This window comes from Drosophila guanche, unplaced genomic scaffold (genome assembly GCF_900245975.1).
Source record: "Drosophila guanche unplaced genomic scaffold, DGUA_6, whole genome shotgun sequence".
Lineage (NCBI taxonomy): Eukaryota > Metazoa > Arthropoda > Insecta > Diptera > Drosophilidae > Drosophila > Drosophila guanche.
The window spans coordinates 823,208-840,519 of NW_022995754.1; the positions used below are offsets into that span (position 1 = coordinate 823,208).

The 17,312-nt window shown below is 51.4% G+C and overlaps 2 protein-coding genes across 2 annotated transcripts in view; one reads left to right on the forward strand and one right to left on the reverse strand.

Annotated features, from left to right (window-relative positions):
• The first annotated feature begins 718 nt into the window (after positions 1-718).
• LOC117589252 (protein scarlet) lies at positions 719-3,490 on the forward strand. Its single transcript, XM_034281026.1, has 7 exons — positions 719-1,176; positions 1,372-1,421; positions 1,539-1,675; positions 1,743-2,708; positions 2,767-3,008; positions 3,072-3,172; positions 3,236-3,490. The coding sequence occupies exons 1-7, from the start codon at positions 836-838 to the stop codon at positions 3,409-3,411; spliced, it is 2,013 nt and encodes a 670-aa protein (XP_034136917.1). The 5' UTR covers positions 719-835; the 3' UTR covers positions 3,412-3,490.
• An 838-nt stretch (positions 3,491-4,328) lies between these two features.
• LOC117589249 (adenylate cyclase type 6) overlaps positions 4,329-17,312 on the reverse strand; it is a 30,068-nt gene continuing 17,084 nt past the window's right edge. Inside the window, exons 7-28 of the mRNA XM_034281022.1 lie at positions 16,824-17,170; positions 16,631-16,751; positions 16,324-16,507; positions 15,892-16,041; positions 15,469-15,590; positions 14,304-14,396; positions 13,838-13,984; positions 13,594-13,752; positions 11,684-11,828; positions 11,533-11,627; positions 11,317-11,476; positions 11,141-11,238; positions 10,875-10,965; positions 10,687-10,800; positions 9,618-9,755; positions 9,407-9,567; positions 8,844-8,977; positions 8,026-8,135; positions 7,029-7,198; positions 6,755-6,936; positions 6,565-6,689; positions 4,329-5,874 (exon numbers count right to left, since the gene is read on the reverse strand). Coding sequence (XP_034136913.1) covers positions 4,615-5,874; positions 6,565-6,689; positions 6,755-6,936; positions 7,029-7,198; positions 8,026-8,135; positions 8,844-8,977; positions 9,407-9,567; positions 9,618-9,755; positions 10,687-10,800; positions 10,875-10,965; positions 11,141-11,238; positions 11,317-11,476; positions 11,533-11,627; positions 11,684-11,828; positions 13,594-13,752; positions 13,838-13,984; positions 14,304-14,396; positions 15,469-15,590; positions 15,892-16,041; positions 16,324-16,507; positions 16,631-16,751; positions 16,824-17,170 — 4,306 coding nt within the window. The 3' untranslated portion in view covers positions 4,329-4,614. The remainder of the gene's footprint in view (positions 5,875-6,564; positions 6,690-6,754; positions 6,937-7,028; positions 7,199-8,025; positions 8,136-8,843; positions 8,978-9,406; positions 9,568-9,617; positions 9,756-10,686; positions 10,801-10,874; positions 10,966-11,140; positions 11,239-11,316; positions 11,477-11,532; positions 11,628-11,683; positions 11,829-13,593; positions 13,753-13,837; positions 13,985-14,303; positions 14,397-15,468; positions 15,591-15,891; positions 16,042-16,323; positions 16,508-16,630; positions 16,752-16,823; positions 17,171-17,312) is intronic.

Consider the following 17,312-nt stretch of genomic DNA (forward strand, 5'->3'; position numbering starts at 1 on the left):
TGCCCTTTTAGCGCTTTTTTGTAGAGACGCATGCACCCACCTGAAAGTATGCTATACTTTGGGCAATCACAGCCCAGCCCCAAAAGTATGCCGCACAATTTTACATTTGTTTAGTATCATTTTTATTAGTATTTTTTTGTGACAAATTAGGTATCTCTTTTTCCGATCTACATCTCTACAATTACAATACACAAATACCTTAAAGATAAATACAAATAAAACTTCCTCTCTGTTCAGAAAACTAGCCGTGGAGCCAATTTTGTGTAGCGACTGCATCCGACGAGGTGTTGTTGCCACACGTCTGTCTGTACATGTAAAGGTGTTGCTGGGGAGCTTTGCAATCAATTTGTCAGCTCCCTTTTGGCAGATGGCAGATGGGTGCGAAAGTGGCGAGCACAACAGAGACGAGAAGGCAAGAATCCACTCCCCACCGCTGTGGCGTCGTGGCATTCCTCCCGCGGTTTCCCGATTGCTGCTTGGCTGCCCTGCTTGCTGGTCTCTGGCTTGCGGGGCTTCCCAGTGGCTTGACGTGGCCGGGACTGGCTGCTGCTGCTGCTGCTGCTGCTGCTGCTGCTGGCAATGGTAATCGGAGACGCTGCCTAAGTCTGTTACTTCGACAGTGGGCGGTAGCCGGCAAGACGATCAAATGCTGACTGCTGTCAGGGCCACCCTAAAGATTGTGGAGCTCTATTTGCATTTGCTGCTGGCTGGGACTTCTCGGCTGACTGTGCTTGTACTTTAGTTGATGCCCAGCTGTGGCACGCTTCGGTTCGAAACGGTTCGAAACGCACACACTCCCGCTCAGGATTAAGGTTTATCTAGCGCCAAAGAGATTATGTCCGACGCAGATAGCAAGCAGCTCATCGACGTGGAGAGCGGACAGCTGCCGCCGGAGCAGCACGAGCTGCAGCTTGTGGTGCCAGTGGCCACCAGCACCAGCGAGATCCCCAGCCTGGACAGCACCCCGAAGCTCTCGAAGCGCAACAGCTCAGAGCGCAGTCTGCCCCTCAGGAGCTACAGCAAGTGGTCGCCCACCGAGCAGGGTGCCACGCTGGTGTGGCGGGATCTGTGTGTCTACACCAATGTGGGCGGCTCCGGGCGCGGCATGAAGCGGATCATCAACAACTCCACGGGGGCCATTCAACCGGGCACCCTCATGGCCCTCATGGGCTCAAGGTGAGTTTAGATTGTTGTGGCAGTAGAAATCGATAGTGGCAGTCCAGTGCCAATGCACTCGAGCGGAAACTGAAGCGCCCAAAATGTGTCTCAAGTGTGTCAAGATGAGGCTCTGCTGATAAGCCACAGAATCTCTGCTGGATCTCACTATCGTGTTATCGTAATTTCAACTACTTTCCCATTCCCATTCCCCAGTGGCTCGGGGAAGACAACTCTCATGTCAACACTTGCCTTTCGACAGCCCGGTAAGTTTCTTCTACCAAGTAGTTTCGATAAGATAAGATACGAACTGATGAGCTTTGCTTTGGATCTGTTCTGGAATCTGGTTGGAATCTGGTTGGAATCTGGCATCTGCCCTGCAGCCGGTACTGTGGTTCAAGGCGACATTCTGATAAACGGACGACGCATCGGGCCATTCATGCACCGCATCAGTGGCTACGTCTACCAGGATGATCTCTTCATCGGGTCGCTCACAGTCCTCGAGCATCTCAACTTTATGGTGAGCCCCCCCCCCATTCTACGTGCAACTATTTAAGCTAGATCTCACCTTCTGCCACTCGCAAAAGGCCCACCTGCGGCTGGATCGTCGCGTGTCCCGGGAGGAGCGCTGCGTTATCATCAATGAGCTGCTGGAACGCACGGGACTCCTGTCGGCTGCACACACGCGCATTGGCAGCGGCGATGACAAGAAGGTGCTGTCCGGAGGGGAGCGCAAGCGCCTGGCGTTTGCCGTGGAGCTGCTCAACAATCCCGTGATCCTGTTCTGCGATGAGCCCACCACGGGCCTGGACTCGTACAGTGCCCAGCAGCTGGTGGCGACGCTGTACGAGCTGGCCCAGAAGGGCACCACCATCCTGTGCACCATCCACCAGCCGAGCTCCCAGCTCTTCGACAACTTCAACAACGTGATGCTCCTGGCCGATGGCCGCGTGGCCTTCACGGGCTCGCCCCAGCATGCGCTCAGCTTCTTCGCCAATCACGGCTACTACTGCCCGGAGGCCTACAACCCCGCCGACTTCCTCATCGGGGTGCTGGCCACGGATCCCGGCTGCGAGCAGGCCTCCCAGCGGTCGGCGCAGCATCTGTGCGATCAGTTTGCCGTCAGCTCGGCTGCCAAGCAGCGCGACATGCTGGTCAATCTGGAGATCCACATGGCGCAGTCGGGCAACTTTCCGTACGACACGGAGGTGGAGTCCTTCCGCGGCGTGCCCTGGTACCAGCGCTTCCACGTGGTCTGGCTGCGGGCCACGCTGACGCTCTTCCGCGATCCCACCATCCAGTGGATGCGTTTCATCCAGAAGATCGCCATGGCCTTCATCATTGGCGCGTGCTTCGCCGGCACCACGGTGCCCAACCAGCTGGGCGTGCAGGCTGTCCAGGGAGCTGTCTTCATCATGATATCCGAGAACACCTACCATCCCATGTACTCTGTGCTGAATCTCTTCCCGCAGGGCTTTCCGCTGTTCATGCGGGAAACCCGCTCGGGCCTGTACTCCACGGCCCAATATTATGTGGCAAATATTCTGGCATTGGTGAGTCTGTTTCCCTCGACTTCCTCGACTTGTTTAACTCCTTTGTCTGGCCTCACAGCTGCCTGGCATGATCATCGAGCCGCTGCTCTTTGTCACCATCTGCTACTGGCTGACGGGGCTGCGGTCCACCTTCTACGCCTTCGGGATCACTGCCATTTGTGTGGTGCTCGTGATGAATGTGGCCACCGCCTGCGGCTGCTTCTTCTCCACTGCCTTCAACTCGGTGCCGCTGGCCATGGCCTACCTGGTGCCACTCGACTACATATTCATGATTACCTCTGGCATTTTTATACAAATAAGGCAAGTAGTTGCGCTCTTCTTGGGTGTGTGGCTCCCGCTGATGGGAATCCTTGCTCCTTGCAGCTCGCTTCCTGTGGCCTTTTGGTGGACGCAGTTCCTCTCCTGGATGCTGTACGCCAACGAGACCATGACAATTGCCCAGTGGTCGGGAGTGGACAATATCAGTAAGCAGTTCGATGTTCTTGGAGTCAGTGATCCATTCCATTCTTCTTTCTGTCCTGCCACAGCCTGCTTCGAGGAGAGCGCTGATCTGCCCTGCTTCCACACCGGCCAGGATGTGCTCGACAAGTACAGCTTCAACGAGGCGAATGTCGCTCGCAATCTGCTGGCTCTGGTGGGACTCTTCTTTGGCTTCCACCTCCTCGGCTACTACTGTCTGTGGCGCCGCGCAAGGAAGTTGTGAAGCTCGTTGAATCCTTTGCTGTAAATAGAGTAAATGATCCAATAAATAGTCTCCATCCCGTTTAGTTGTTCCAAACGCACATTTTATTAACACGTTTACATTGACACCGACTTAGACCCTGTGTGTTAAATACATTTAATCAACATTAAACTGAACATCGAAGCACTCGCATTAAGTATCTGTATCTGTATCTGTATCTGTATCTATATGTGTAGTAGATAGTTAGATGATGTATCTTTGTAGTTCGTAGAGTCAGAAGTTGCGTTCGTTTCGCGTTAAAACTAAGTAACAGAAAATGTTTTATGTTTATCAAATTATTTTATGCATCCTTACGTTCATTTTTTGTCATAGAAATCACAGCGAGAATTTGTTGTTGTTGTTGGGTTACTTTACTCGTAAACTTTAAAGTGTGTGTGTGTGTGGGTGTGGGTGGATGCTTTCAGCAACAATTTACTCGTAATTGAGACATAAAATAGTACAGAGAGAGAGCAGAGACATTGAAACACATTCAACGCACACAAAAAACTCTGCTCTAGTTACTGATTATTCGTATTTGATACTCTTTGGATTTACATTTATCGGATCTTGTAGATTTTTGCATAATAATTTGAAATGGTCAGATGTCAGACAGAGAGAGAGAGAGAGAGTTCAGTTAAGGGACAGTTCCTACAGTTAATTATATTTCGATATGTTTATGGCTGCAAAAGAGTTCCACTACGAACTTGAGGGTTCTAACTGGTTATTGGATATATTTGGAGCTGCAATGCCATCTCCTTTCATCTCTTACTCGTTATACTAAACATTAAATTCGATTTGTTTTGCCCACTTACCCGCCACTCGATTCCACTACTCTCCGCTTACAACCTATCCCTTAGAGCCGAAGGTAACTAACGATCCTCTCCTGGTGCCCCTTTGCTTGCGTGCTTTTGATATGGAAACGTGGCGGGTTGTACGTACTCTAAAACTCTTGAAACTCTGCCACTGGCAAGCCTGAATGAAACGCCAACTGAGGAACAACACGTAAAGCTACATTAAATGCGAGATCATACGTATAGACGGGGCTTAAGGGTGTGTGGCGAGTGGCACACGAAACCCAAACTCAGCCTATTGCTACGAGTATCTTTAGCTGTAGCTGTCTAGCTGCCAGCTTAGGGCCTGCTCCTTTGTACATATTTACATGGTTCTAGCAGCCACGGGCATGCCCTACGTGCTGACATCCTGCAGGAACCCGGCACGAGGGCTGCTGGTGGCCGCTCCGCCTGCTCCGCCCGCTCCCGTGCTGCTGATGAGTATCATGCTCCGGCTGTTGGGCAGCACAAACACCTCCGTCGTGAGCTGCCCAATCGGACTCATCGACTGGGAGGTCTTGATGGGACTCCGATTCGGTTCGAGCGTCGCCGTCTTGGGCTGCCAGTCCTGCGAGGCCTCGCTCGAGGATTGGGTTGCCGCGCTGCTCTCCAGGGTTCCCGGCGCTGTCTGCGTGGAGCTCTGGCTCTCGTTGGAGAGCAGCCGCGTGGTGGTGGTGGTGCTGCTGCTGCTGCAAGTCGCCGAAATTGTGGTCACCGATCTGCGTTTCCTCTGCTGCGACAGCGACTGGGATTGGGATTGGGACTGGGACTGCGAGGAGGTGGCCGTTGTGGTCAGCGTCTCCGTCACATTGAAGCACACGATGGTGTCCCTCTTCCGCAGCGTGGTGGTGGCCGAGGCAGTGCCGCCTGACGCCAGTGGGGGAATCTCTCCCCTGAGATTCTGCTGCTGCTTGTTGCTCAGGTCCGACAGACTGATGTTGTTCTTCAGCAGGATCTCCAGGTTCTCAATGGAGTCCTTCAGGCCGCTCTTCTCGTCCCGCGCTATCTCATCCCTCAGCTCCGCCACCAGGGTCCGAGGTGTCGCTGTGGGCGTGGCCGCCGACTTGCTGGTGGCCCCGCACTCGGAGCAGTTGTCCGCGAGAGTTGGATTGGCGCTGCGCAGGAGGGTGGGCAGGGCGCCGATGGTCGTCACACTGGAGCTGTTCGAGATGCTGGGCGTGATGCCCGTGGAGCTGCTCACCGTCGTGCCGAACGAGGACGAGATGTTGTGCTGCCGGCAGAGGGACTTCCTCCGCTGCGCCGTCAGGCTCTGCATGTTCGAGTTGAGATCGATGTCTGGCGACGGCAGCAGATCGTCCTCATCCTCATCCTCATCCTCATCCAGCTGCTCCTGTTCCTCCTGCAGCTCAGCCTTCGTCGGGCTGCTGCCTGCTCCTGCTTCTCCCTCCTTCACGAGTGTCAGCTCGAGTGTTTTGGGTGGCTCTATCTCCGCCTTGGTGGGCGCCTCCTCCTTGATGGCAGCGGGAATTTCGACGGGCTTCTTGCCCTTCAGGAAGTAGGTGATCATCGAGCCCTTGCCCTTGACATTGACGCTGCCGCGGCACGTGAGCTCAAAGCCGCGTCCCTCCAGGATCTGCTGCGTCTCCTGAGTTACCTGAGAGACAGCGAGAGAGAAAGGCAAGAAAAGACAAGCAATAACATAAATTCCATTTGACAAGTTCAATGGCTGCTGGCAGGACTTTGCTTATTCGTATGCGGGTTGGGGGATGTGGCTCCATATGTCATGACAACACTACCCCTTCCCCTGGGGAAGGGGCAACAACTTGTCGCACGCTTAATAATTTATTTCGTTTGCGAATTCTTTTCTGTTGCCTTTTGCGCCGTTTTTATTGACGCCAAGCAAATAAAATCAAATTCGCATTTGTATCTGTATCTGTATCTGCATCTGTGTCTGTGTTTGTATCTGTGTGTCTGCACCCACACAAACATATGTGCATATCTGTGTACCTCTGTGTGTATCTGTGCGTTTTGCCTGTTGAGTCCGCGCTGTCTCTTTTGGGGGAAAACTTTTCGATGACACTAAACAAGTTTTCCGCTGAAAATGGACAACCATTTCCATTGGCTGCCATTGATTAGACGGGTGTGGTCAGCCACCCTCCCTGCCGTGCCCCAAAAAAGTTTCAGGTGAAACTTTGGGCAAGAGATTTTGCACAGTTTTCAGGGCCACAGAAGCATCACGAAAACTTTTGATAATAAAATTGCGGCTGCGAAATGGCTGCTTGAGTGCCCGCGATTAGCTGGATATTAAATCAGGATCGGGTGGGTCTTCAGTTGGAGGACTCACCTGGATGTGATCCACGAGGCCGGTGGAGTCCATGCGAGAGGCAACATTGACGGCATTCCCCCAGATGTCGTACTGCGGCTTGCAGGCTCCGATGACGCCCGCCACGACAGGACCAATGTTGATGCCTGCAAAGGAGGGCAAATCCAAATGAGTGAAGAGAGTCGAACCTGCCGTTTGGGGGCAGCCTCACCTATGCGCATCCGAAAGTTGTTGAAGGAGTGCATGTTGACCTCCTCGATTTTGTCGAACAGCTGCAGGGCATAGTCGGCCATGGCAGTGACGTGGTTGAAGTTCACCTGGTCGCAGGTGTTCACCGTTAGTCCGGATGCAGCCATGTAGGTGGCGCCCGTGCTCTTGATTTTCTCAATGCAGCTGCGGAGCAAATGGGGCAAGCAGGAGGTTAGGGCACGGGCAACCGGATGGCAGGCAAGTGTTGGGAATTGGGAACGGGCAGGAGGACTCACCGGAAACGCTCTTCGCTCAGCAGCTCATCGAAATCTGCTATAATCTCGTTGAGCAGACGCAAGCACTCGACGCCCTCGTTATTGCCCTCCAGCTCCACATAGAATTCGGAGAAATTCGGAATGCTGGCAAACAGGATGCACACAGAATCGCATTGCTCGTGATACAAATCCTGCAAAAGTCGGCACAAAATTAAATTATATATTCATCTGCTGGCAAAGCTCTTTTCTGCAACTGTTTTTGTGCACTGAAGTGGAACACTGGGATAAAGCATTTTGGTTGGCACTTAAATGTGGAATAACACACACACACTGCTGGCAAACACTTTTTGTTGGTTTCTATACACCGTTCCTTTCTCCATTCCTCTCTTTCTTTGCTGTGTTTTCGGTATGCGCCGCTCTGCTCGAAGCTCTCTCTGCTGCTGGTCAGCTTTCAGCGATCATCATTTTACATGCATAAATATATCAAATTGTGAAGCTCGCATGCGAGCTTTGGGTTCGCTCAGTGAGTAACTGCTTTCTGGAGCTTAAATGGCAGCTCGTTGCCAGGGTGTCGTGTCGCACTCTGTTGCCATTTCAGCTATCAAATATCGCTGCTTAGCTTGTTGGATTTGCATTTAATGCGGGAACAGCGCCCCGACGGCAGGTGCCGTGAATCATGTTCCGGCCCCGCACACACACATGCGGTCGTTTCAGCCCCCACCTTTACTGCTTGACTGGTTCGAAGTAGTGTACCCCGCAATGCTCCATCCTTCGTATTGCCGTTGCCCGTGTCCGTGCCTCCGGCCCTGCCCGCGCTTACTCTCCCTCTTTCTGTCGCTTGTGCATTTTGGCGCAGATTTCACACAGCCAGAAAGTATTTTAATATGTTGAACAGTTTGCTGCATGCATCATGAATATATGTACGAATACTAAAACTACATATACACATGTACTGGGTACATATATAGCTTACGGCTATGTATTATTATATGAATAAATGTAATACGTGTATACTCACATCGAGGTGCTTTTCGCGGCTCAGGAAATGCTCGGCCACGTGAACGGGCAGAATGTTTTCAAGCAGTTTACGGTTATAAGCCTGCAAATGTTCCATATCCTCCTTTTCCTCTGCCAAACCAGAATCAGAACAGACGCAGCAGTAGAAGCCGAAAGAGAAAAGAGTGGGAGAGCAGAATAACAAATTGAAATATCAGTTTATCTGTTAACCGTACCGTACCGTTTCATCCCGTGAGAGATGCACTGTTCACACTGAGAGCAAAAGCACCAAATCACATTGGGAGAGGGGAACAGATGGAGAGAGAAAGAGCGTAGAGCGTAGAGCGTAGAGATGTGGGCTTATCGGAGAGAGGGAATGAATGGGAATGGGAGCAGGTATGCAATTGTGCACTAATACTAATGAAGTGGCTCATATGTCGGGCGGCACTGAAACTTTTTCTCTCTCTCACTTTTCCCCCCTCCCTCGCTCTACAACCACACAGCCTAAGGGGGAATCAGTGCAAGTGAGTGACACTGTGTCAAACGGAATAGCGAACAGAATAGAACATCGTCATCATCATCATCATCATCATCATAATTATGAGCCGCCGCTTTTGTTGTTAAATTTTAATCTACGAAAATTATTTGAGGGCTTTCGTTTCATTAGAGAGGGAAAGTTTTACGCCATCAAATGAAGGGACTTTTATGCACCACTGCCGAAGAGGAGGCTGTACGAGGGGGCTGTTGGTGCATTTTTGATCACATTTCAAGAACTGTTCTTGTTTCCACTTGTTCCAGCACTGCTCTGGCTCATTTAATTACCGTTTCATCGGTACTCACCCGTTGCCTGCAGCTTCCAAATGAAATCCAAGCGATAGGTGGCCTCCGTCTGGTGGCTGTGGAAGATGAGGGCCAGCATGAATGCAAAGAGGAAGATGGAATCAATTATGTAGCGCAGCAGGGCCTCCTCACTCCTATTCCATTGGCAGTTGTCGTTGCAGTCACAGTTCCAGTGCCAGCAACGAAGATCCCAAAAATGGCGATAATCACAAAGTTATTCCAGTCCATTAAAGCGCAATGCGATGGCAACAAAGTGAGAGAAAAGTAGCCAAAATCAGGATGGTGCTTGCAGCAGTAAGAGGAGCAGCTGCTGGCAGTGGCGGATGCTCAAGTTCGAGTGGGGGGCCAAGTGCTAAATAAAATTTTAATGCGGTTTGCGGCTGCAGTAAATGCATTTCCATACCACCCCACCACCGCCCAATGAAAACCCAGCTGAACTCGAGACCCAACTGAAATTGCATTACGCCATAATTCGTTTTCATTCGCAGCCCTCAGCCAGCAGCCAGCAGCGAGCAACCCGAGGACAGAGCTCAGATGCGCGGGAGATGGATCTATGTACTTACGCCAATTCATGACTGATTTCCTTGCTGCGCGCATATAAATAGGAGGAGCAGGCCATGTAGCTGCCGGAGGCCAGGAGCAGGAGCATCAGCTTGAGCAGAATCCGCAGCACTTGGTACGTGGCACAGCTCATCATCGAGAGCAGGGTGAGCAGCAGGAAGGTCTGTTCTGAGTCAGGAAATTAGAACTCCAGCAGCTATGCCACTCACTCACATTGTATGCCAGATAGAAGTCGCAGTCGGGTGGCTCCTCCTGGGTCAGCATCTCCTCCAGATTGTATTCGGTGACATTCACCTCCATCCAGAAGCGGTGGCTCTCGAGCAGCTCCAGCTGCCGCCCAGACTCCTGCAACTAGAGACCGAAAGCGCGTGGCTGCCCATTAAATGTGCTTCCCCAAATGAATACGAGTGCGAATGCCTCTCTTAAAGTGTCGTTAAGCATGCACACAGTTCGAGGACCCCTTGGCCATGTCGAAACCCCACAAAGTGACAACGAAATGTCAAAGAACTCGGCCCAGGCCGAGACTTTGCACAGACAAAAGGCCGGAGGGGGCAGGTAACAAGTTGCCCATAAAGCCACCTCTCACCTCATCAGGCCAAAGCCGGGAGCCCGGGGCGCTGCGGAGCTTGTTTTTCCCAATGGCCAACTTTAATGGAAAAACTTTTGTTTTGACGCGCCCCCAAACAGCAGCAGCAGCAGCAGCAAACGCAACAAGCCCGCCCCCCAATTTTATTTCGACTACAAAACGTAAATTTTATTTTTATTCGCTTCTAAGAGGGTCGCCCGAATACCCTGCCCGGGAAACTTTTGCCACAGAGAGATGCACAGCCAAATGGAGAGGAAAGGAAAGGTTGACAGTCCCTTGGTTTCTTTAACTTGTGGAGATTATCTATGAGTTTCCCTGAGCCTCAGCATAGCTGTTCTAATAATAACCTCCCCGCATATGCAGAAAACATAACTTTTGGGAGGATAAAAGAAAACTTTCGGGGTCACAAAAGAGCAAATATTAGTTGACAAATTTGTCGGCATTTTGTCAGACTCTTTAGACAGAATTAAATATGATAGAATGGCAGCCATATTTCATGTTTATCTTGAAACAATTTTAAGCAAAAAACCTCGCAAATATCTCTATAATTGCATTGAGTTTCCTTTGAAACATTTCGCGAATTGAGTTAAAATTTAAATACATTTTCTTTGGGCCTGTTGCAGTTTGTGCGCTTGAAATATTTAATAGAGAGTTTAAAAATCCCCACACTACCCCACACTAGTGGTAAATACTCACCATGGCCAGGAGGGTGGTGAGGACAATCAGGGCGACGCTGGCAAAGGCGAAAAACTGCGATATCCTGCGATTGCTGTGAATGCGCAATGAGAAGCGTTTGATGTCCGATGGCAGCTAAAAAGTTGCGCAATTCGTTGAATGAAAAGTGCAAAATCCCCACTCACTCCCCCCTCTCCGTGTGTGCTTACCTGAAAGTTGATTTTGTGACATGCCACCAGAAATACCAGAAATATCAGCAGCAACAGCGCCACCAGGGACAGGGCCAAAGTCAGCAGGGAGCTGCAAGAGATGGGGGCAGGGCATGGATAGTTGGCAATATAAATAGAAAAACATTTTGGCAACATATTCGGAAGAGACGGAAAAGAGTCAAAGAGCCCAAAGGGCAACGCTACGCGTGGACGCCGTCTCTCATGCAGACGGCAAATATGAACAGAAAGGAGAGGCCTCCACTCACCTCTGGAACACCACGAGTCGCATTAAGCTGGTGCCGAGAAGGACCAGCAGACTGCAGTAGAAGTACACACACAACATGCGATCCGGCTCGCTGGCATACTGCAAACAGAAAGGAGAACCAGAAGGAACTTCAGCATGGGGAAGGCAAACAGCATCGATGTGTATCGCAGCTCGTACCTTCCTCTCCAGCACACTCTTCTTGAAGCACAGCAGCAGGGACTGGCAGTGCTCGGCCCTCAGGTGATCGATGCTGCGGGCATCGATGGCACGCATCAGATACTCATTCACCTCATCCTCGGGATCCTTGGTGCTCTCCGAGCTGTCGCCAAACCCAAATCTGCCAAGGGGAGTAATATAAGTTGCAGAAGGAATAGAGGGAATGTTTGGTCTTACTTGGAGGAATGCTTCTGGGCAGTGCCGTGGCCCATCATGCGCAGCTCCTTGGATATGTTTCCATTCACTTGCAAGCGATTCCGAGACTTTTTGTGCTGAAAGAGGAATGAAGATACAGCTGCCAATGTATGCTCTCAGCTGATGCACTTACTGGCCTGTAGATATCTCCTGGCACTATCAAGTAAGTTTCTATTTGATGATCCTTGAGATAGGAATTGCGTTCGGCGCCCTTGCCGGCCTCCACCTCGTAGTCGCCGTCCAGGCATTTCAGCGTCTCCTTGGTGATGTGAACGCGTCTGCGAAGAAGGCAAAAGAGGATGAGATGTAACGGAGAACATCCTAATGATTATCCGAAGCTGCTTAAGTTCTCCCTCTGCCTCTGCCTCTCCCGCACTCACACCAACAACCACACGGACACACAGATGACAACTGCAGTTAACCGCAGCAGCAGCAGCAGCAGCAGCAGCAGCAACTCGCATTACATGCTTGTCCTCCCTCTCTCTCTCTCTCTCGCTGTCTGTCTGCACCCTTGGATAAATAGTTTTTAATGCTCCTCCACAATGGCTGGCATTCTCCACTCCCGGAACGTGGCACGTGGCACGTAAAGCAACTTCATGTTGTTGATTCTATTGATAATTACATGACGCTTTGTTATGGATTGCCACCAAGTGTACTCTGCCACCCAGCCGTTGCCACTGTCCTCCATTCTGTCCTGCAGCTAACGAAGTTTTTCCATGCGCTCGCTCCGCTCTCGCTCGTGGCTCCTTCAGTGGCTGGCTTCCAGGCCAAATTGCAGCTTATCAGGCAACCACTGTGCACCCAACTATTGCAGCTATTTGCTTTTAATTTCACTCCCTCCCAGACCCAGACCCAGACAGGGGCTAACAAACGAGCTGCCATCCCATCGCCATCGCCATCGCCATCGCCATCGCCATCAACCGGGTGACCCAAATAAACTCAACAGTTGCTTAAACTTCCAACCCAAAGTCCAAAGTCCAAAGTCGCAGCGTGAATATTCAGAAACTGAGAAAACAAGGAAGAGCGGACCCAAGGGACAGCTGGTACTTGGAATACCCCTTAAGCTTGTGCTCTTCCTCTCTTCGATCCGCAGATCCGCTCAGGCAGAAACAGTGAATGTGGGACACAGACGTCTCAGTTGTCACTCGTTCCAAGCGAGCGATGCTCGCTCTTTGTCTCTTTCTCTTTTTCTCTCTGGCTCTTCCCAATGCCAGCATTCCCTCTGTTGGCTCCACTTGCTCTCGCCAGGGTATGCAAGGAACAGAAACAAATTGCTCAAGTGTTGAAGTGAGCGCAGTGCAAGTGCAGCTGAATCAACAGCAACAAAATATTGTTGCGGGGCGCACTTATCAGTGGTCGTTTGTGGGTGTCTCGGTGTTTGGCTCCGGGGGTGTGCCACATGCCACACAAGAGCCCCCTCCCTCTCTCTCTCTCGCTCTCTGTGTGTGTGTTTGTGGGCCATAATCGATTGGGTGGCGATCCTTGAAGGGGTCTTTGGGGGCCTGTTTGCCAAAGCCACTCGTAAGTTACCAATAACTTGACACCCGCTCCAGGCTGCCCCGCTGGCTGCCACGGCAAGACGCATGCTAAATTTGTGTGTGTGCTGAGGCGGCGGCGGCAATTACAGCGATTACAACGAATGGCCGCCACACCCATTCACCCATTCACCCATTGAGCGGAAGGATGGAAGAAAGGAAGAGTGGCCGCGACACTTTTGGACTTTCAAGTGCCATCGGTGGAAGGTGCTCGAAAGAGAAAGTTTTGTGCCAGAAACCACGAACCACATTGCGCTCAATACACAAACGGAAGTGCCAGAAACTTGTCAGTGGAGGGGAGCCCGAGGACTGCCTTTCATGGCCATTATTCACAGCTGTCACCCACAAGTGGCACACAAACTGACCAAAAATGGGGATTTTCAATGGATTGAATGGGATTTGCAATGGCGGCTCCGAAATGAAATGAAATGAAATGAAATTGAATGGGATTTAGCCCAAGATGTCCCAAGACAATGGGCGCCCCGCCGTAATTAATTGAAGGACTTACCCGGGAATGCCGCCGCTCTCCATGTGATTGGCGAGGGTCACGTCGTTGGACCACACATCGAACTGCCACTTGACCAGGCCGAGGACGCCGCAGTGCACGCGGCCCGTGTGGATGCCCACTCGCATGTTCACATTGACGGCCATCACCTCGCGAACGAGCCTAGAAACAGATACAAGATACATCAGTACATCAAAAGATAGATCCCTTTGTGTTGTGTTGTGTCCTGGCATGGGGCGATACTCACGCAATGGCGTCAATCATATCGAGTCCCATTTCCACAGCACAATGGGCGTGGTCCGGCCTTGGCTCCGGCAGACCGGAGACACAATAATAACAATCGCCCAGCAGCTTAATGCGGAGACAATGATGCTCCGCAGCCAATCGATCAAAGCTGCAACACACGGGACACACGGGACACAGAGAGAGGGAAAGCAGAGACGGGAAATGAAAATGAAAGTCAAACGGGAAATCGAACCGCACAGCCAGTGAGGAGGCAAGTACTTCAAGCTGCGCCTTTAAAGGCAGCGTTTAAGCAAGTGGAATCCATCCAGCCACTGCGCCCACTTGTCCACTTTGATGAGGCTGCTCGAAGCAATTAATACAGCCGCAAGCTCTGTCTGGCAGGAGTCCTCCCGCCATTAATTATTGCCACAAGCCTCCAGCCTCCAAGCTACTCGTGGCAGATGGCTGGATGGAGGGCACGCACTCACCGGGCAAAGAGCTCGTTCAGCAGACGCACCAGTTCCTCTGCGGTGCACTGATCCGAGAGGCTGGTGAAACCGCAAATGTCCGCAAAGAGAATGCTGCAAGAGAGTGAGAGGGTAAAAGTGAGGCAAACAACAAAAGAAAAAGCAAAACGCAACTCGCATACTACAAAACTTGCGGTTCCCTCGGACTCGGACTCGGACTCGACTCGATGTTGGTACAAGTCTCGGGGGCTCAGTTTCTGTTGCAGGATACGCTGCGTGTGTGCAGTAAGGACTCTTTGGGAATGGAGTAACAACTGCCTGAGAATTCATCTGTTTTGAGGCAACTTTTGTCTTGTTTCTTCCCCGTCCATTTGTGGCATCTTCCACTGTAATCTTAAGAGCTGCTTGAATGGAATTTTTTAATATATTCAACTCCCTTCCCCTCTGCAGTTGCTACTCACTACATTAGCTCCCCTTTCCCTCTTTGTCAAATCCTTTACTTGCACGCAGGAGCAGTCCATGTGTTGACAGAGCTCCGTTGGAGCTCCACTCCCGACTGCCCGTGCCCCTGCGTGTTTTTCGCTGCTACTTTCCGCTGATTTTACGACTCGTAACGGAGAAGGGCTTAGGCTTAGGCTTAGGCTTAGGCGGCTCAGCGCGTAATTGAATACAAAATGTTTGAGCAAAAGCAAACAGAGCAAAATGAAAGCTGAATGAAGAATTTGGAATACTCTGCAAAGAGGGAAATGGCTCCAGCAGGAATGGAGTGAAATTAAAAGCATTTTCTGGCAGAGAAGTCTCCTGGGTTTGGAGGTTTAAATAGTGAATATTCCATAGCTATTTCCCCCAATTTACTGGCAACTTTTGCGAGAATTCTCCTGCCACAATCCTGCCACAAAAAAGAGCATCCTGCCAGAGGAAAGACAGACTCAAACAGGTGCCTGCCACGTTGAGTGCTCCCACTGTCTGTGTGTGTGTGTGTGTTTCTTTTTTCTTTTGCTTTTTGCATATCAATTCATTTGCCTGCGCCGCACACACACACACACACACACGGCGAACAGACGCTTCAGAGAGTCGCTTCTCAGTCGATCAATTTATTGACTTTGCATGCAAATAAATTCACACACACACACACTAATACTGATGTAGATGGTGGGGGGGGGGGGGGGGGGGGGGGGACACTTACCTGACATTCTCATGTCGCTGTATGTATATCTTATGGAACTGTGTGTCACGTGGCTGGCCAGCAATATCGTCCTTCATCTCCATGGCCACATGTCGTGGCAGCACCGACAGCAGCAAGCGTTCCTGCAACAAACGAGGAAAGAGGACAAAAGTTGTAATGGATATCTGCTAGTCGGCAGACAAGCTCCTGCAGCTCCAGCAGAACTACAGTTGAGAGAACTCTGGAGGCATCACCATCAAAAGGTGATGCCAAATCATAGGGCGTGGGCTGTGATGCCGAAAGCTCTCAGCCATCAAAAGGCCAACCAAACAGCAGCTTAAGGACCAAAGCAGTTGGTGGTCCCCGACTGTGCTCTTTCAGGATTCCGTTTGATGCAAACACGTCCTCTGTTGTGTTCATTTGTGTGCTGCCCTAGCCACTCACCTGCTGCTGATTCTCGCGCTGTGTCCGCAGCCTCGCCTCGATGCACTGCCGCGTCTCAATGAATGCCTTGCGCTGTGCCTTCTCCTTCGGCCAGTGGGTGTAGACGCCGGTGAGGTTGGCCAGCAGCAGAGCCACCACCGTGGAGAGAAGCTGCAGGAAGAGATTGCAGATTGAACAGTGGAGGATTGTCTTTAAGGACAGCAGCAGGAGCAGCAGGAGCAGCAGGAGCAGCGTCGAAGCATTCTCGATTTCATTTATGGCCTACCCGCTGGGAGAGCTCTGCTGTCCCCCCCTGTGCCACTCTCTGCTGCGTGTTCTTTAACGTTTCACTTTTATTGTTTGTGGCAACTGCCGAAATGCCTGTTGATGGATGCCCCATTGGGCAGCAGACACACAGCAGCAGCACAAGGCAAGAGGAGAGAGTGGACTCACCTCCTCCCATTTGAGGGGAGTCAGCCGAGACTCTGCTGCGAGCGTCGTGAGCCTCAGGCAGGTGTACAGATGGACGACACTCAGCAGAACTCCTCCGATCAGAGCCTCCCGCAGGCGGAGCGGCAGCATGGTGTAGGTCATGTAGATGAGGACGATGCTGCAGGCGCTGCCATTGAAGGACTTGCTGCACAAAGAGAAGGCACACAGCGTGTGCTCTTGGTTAGAACAAAGGACACCAGATGTGGCTCAGGATGATTCTTGATTGAGGATGATGAATGAATGTGCGAATGATTAATTGGGGGCCAACCTGGGCTGCATGGCGTAGCTGACGGCCACCTCGATGGCCAGGAATGTGCCCAATATCACATACGAAACCAGCACCAGAAAGATCTCGTTCATGGCCGGCTTGGCCAGGATGCACAGCAGAACTGCAAGCACAAAGGACACGTCCAGCGTCAAAGGGGTTCAATCGAGGGTTAAGTTAACGCTGAAGCACTCACAGCCGTAGACAATGCCACAGATTAGCATTACGATGAGGAAGACCAGCACGGACTCGTCAATCCGCATGACAAGTGCGCCGAGTATGTGCCCCAAATGATCCTGCGAAGGTCCTGCTGCTGCTGCTGCTGGCACTTCCACTGACGTTCTGTTCAACCCTTCATCCCGTTCCGCATGCCAAATTTCATTGTTGTCGCGCACACGCGGCGTATACGTAATGCGCTTACTGCCAGCCACAACATCATCTGCCTCATCAACCTCAGTCAGGGCAACAGTTGGGCCATCGGACGAGCCTGGATCGGGCTCCACAATCAGCTCCTGCAGGCTCCTTCTGCCTCGCACTCTGAATCTGCAACAGAGTCGAGACAAAACTTTGGAATGTTCATCGTGTTGTGGCATGAAAATCAAAATGTAAACGAAATTCGACTGTTTGCTGCCCCTGTGCCCGCTCCTGTCTCGAATTATTTTCGATTTAGGCCAGTTAAAAATAC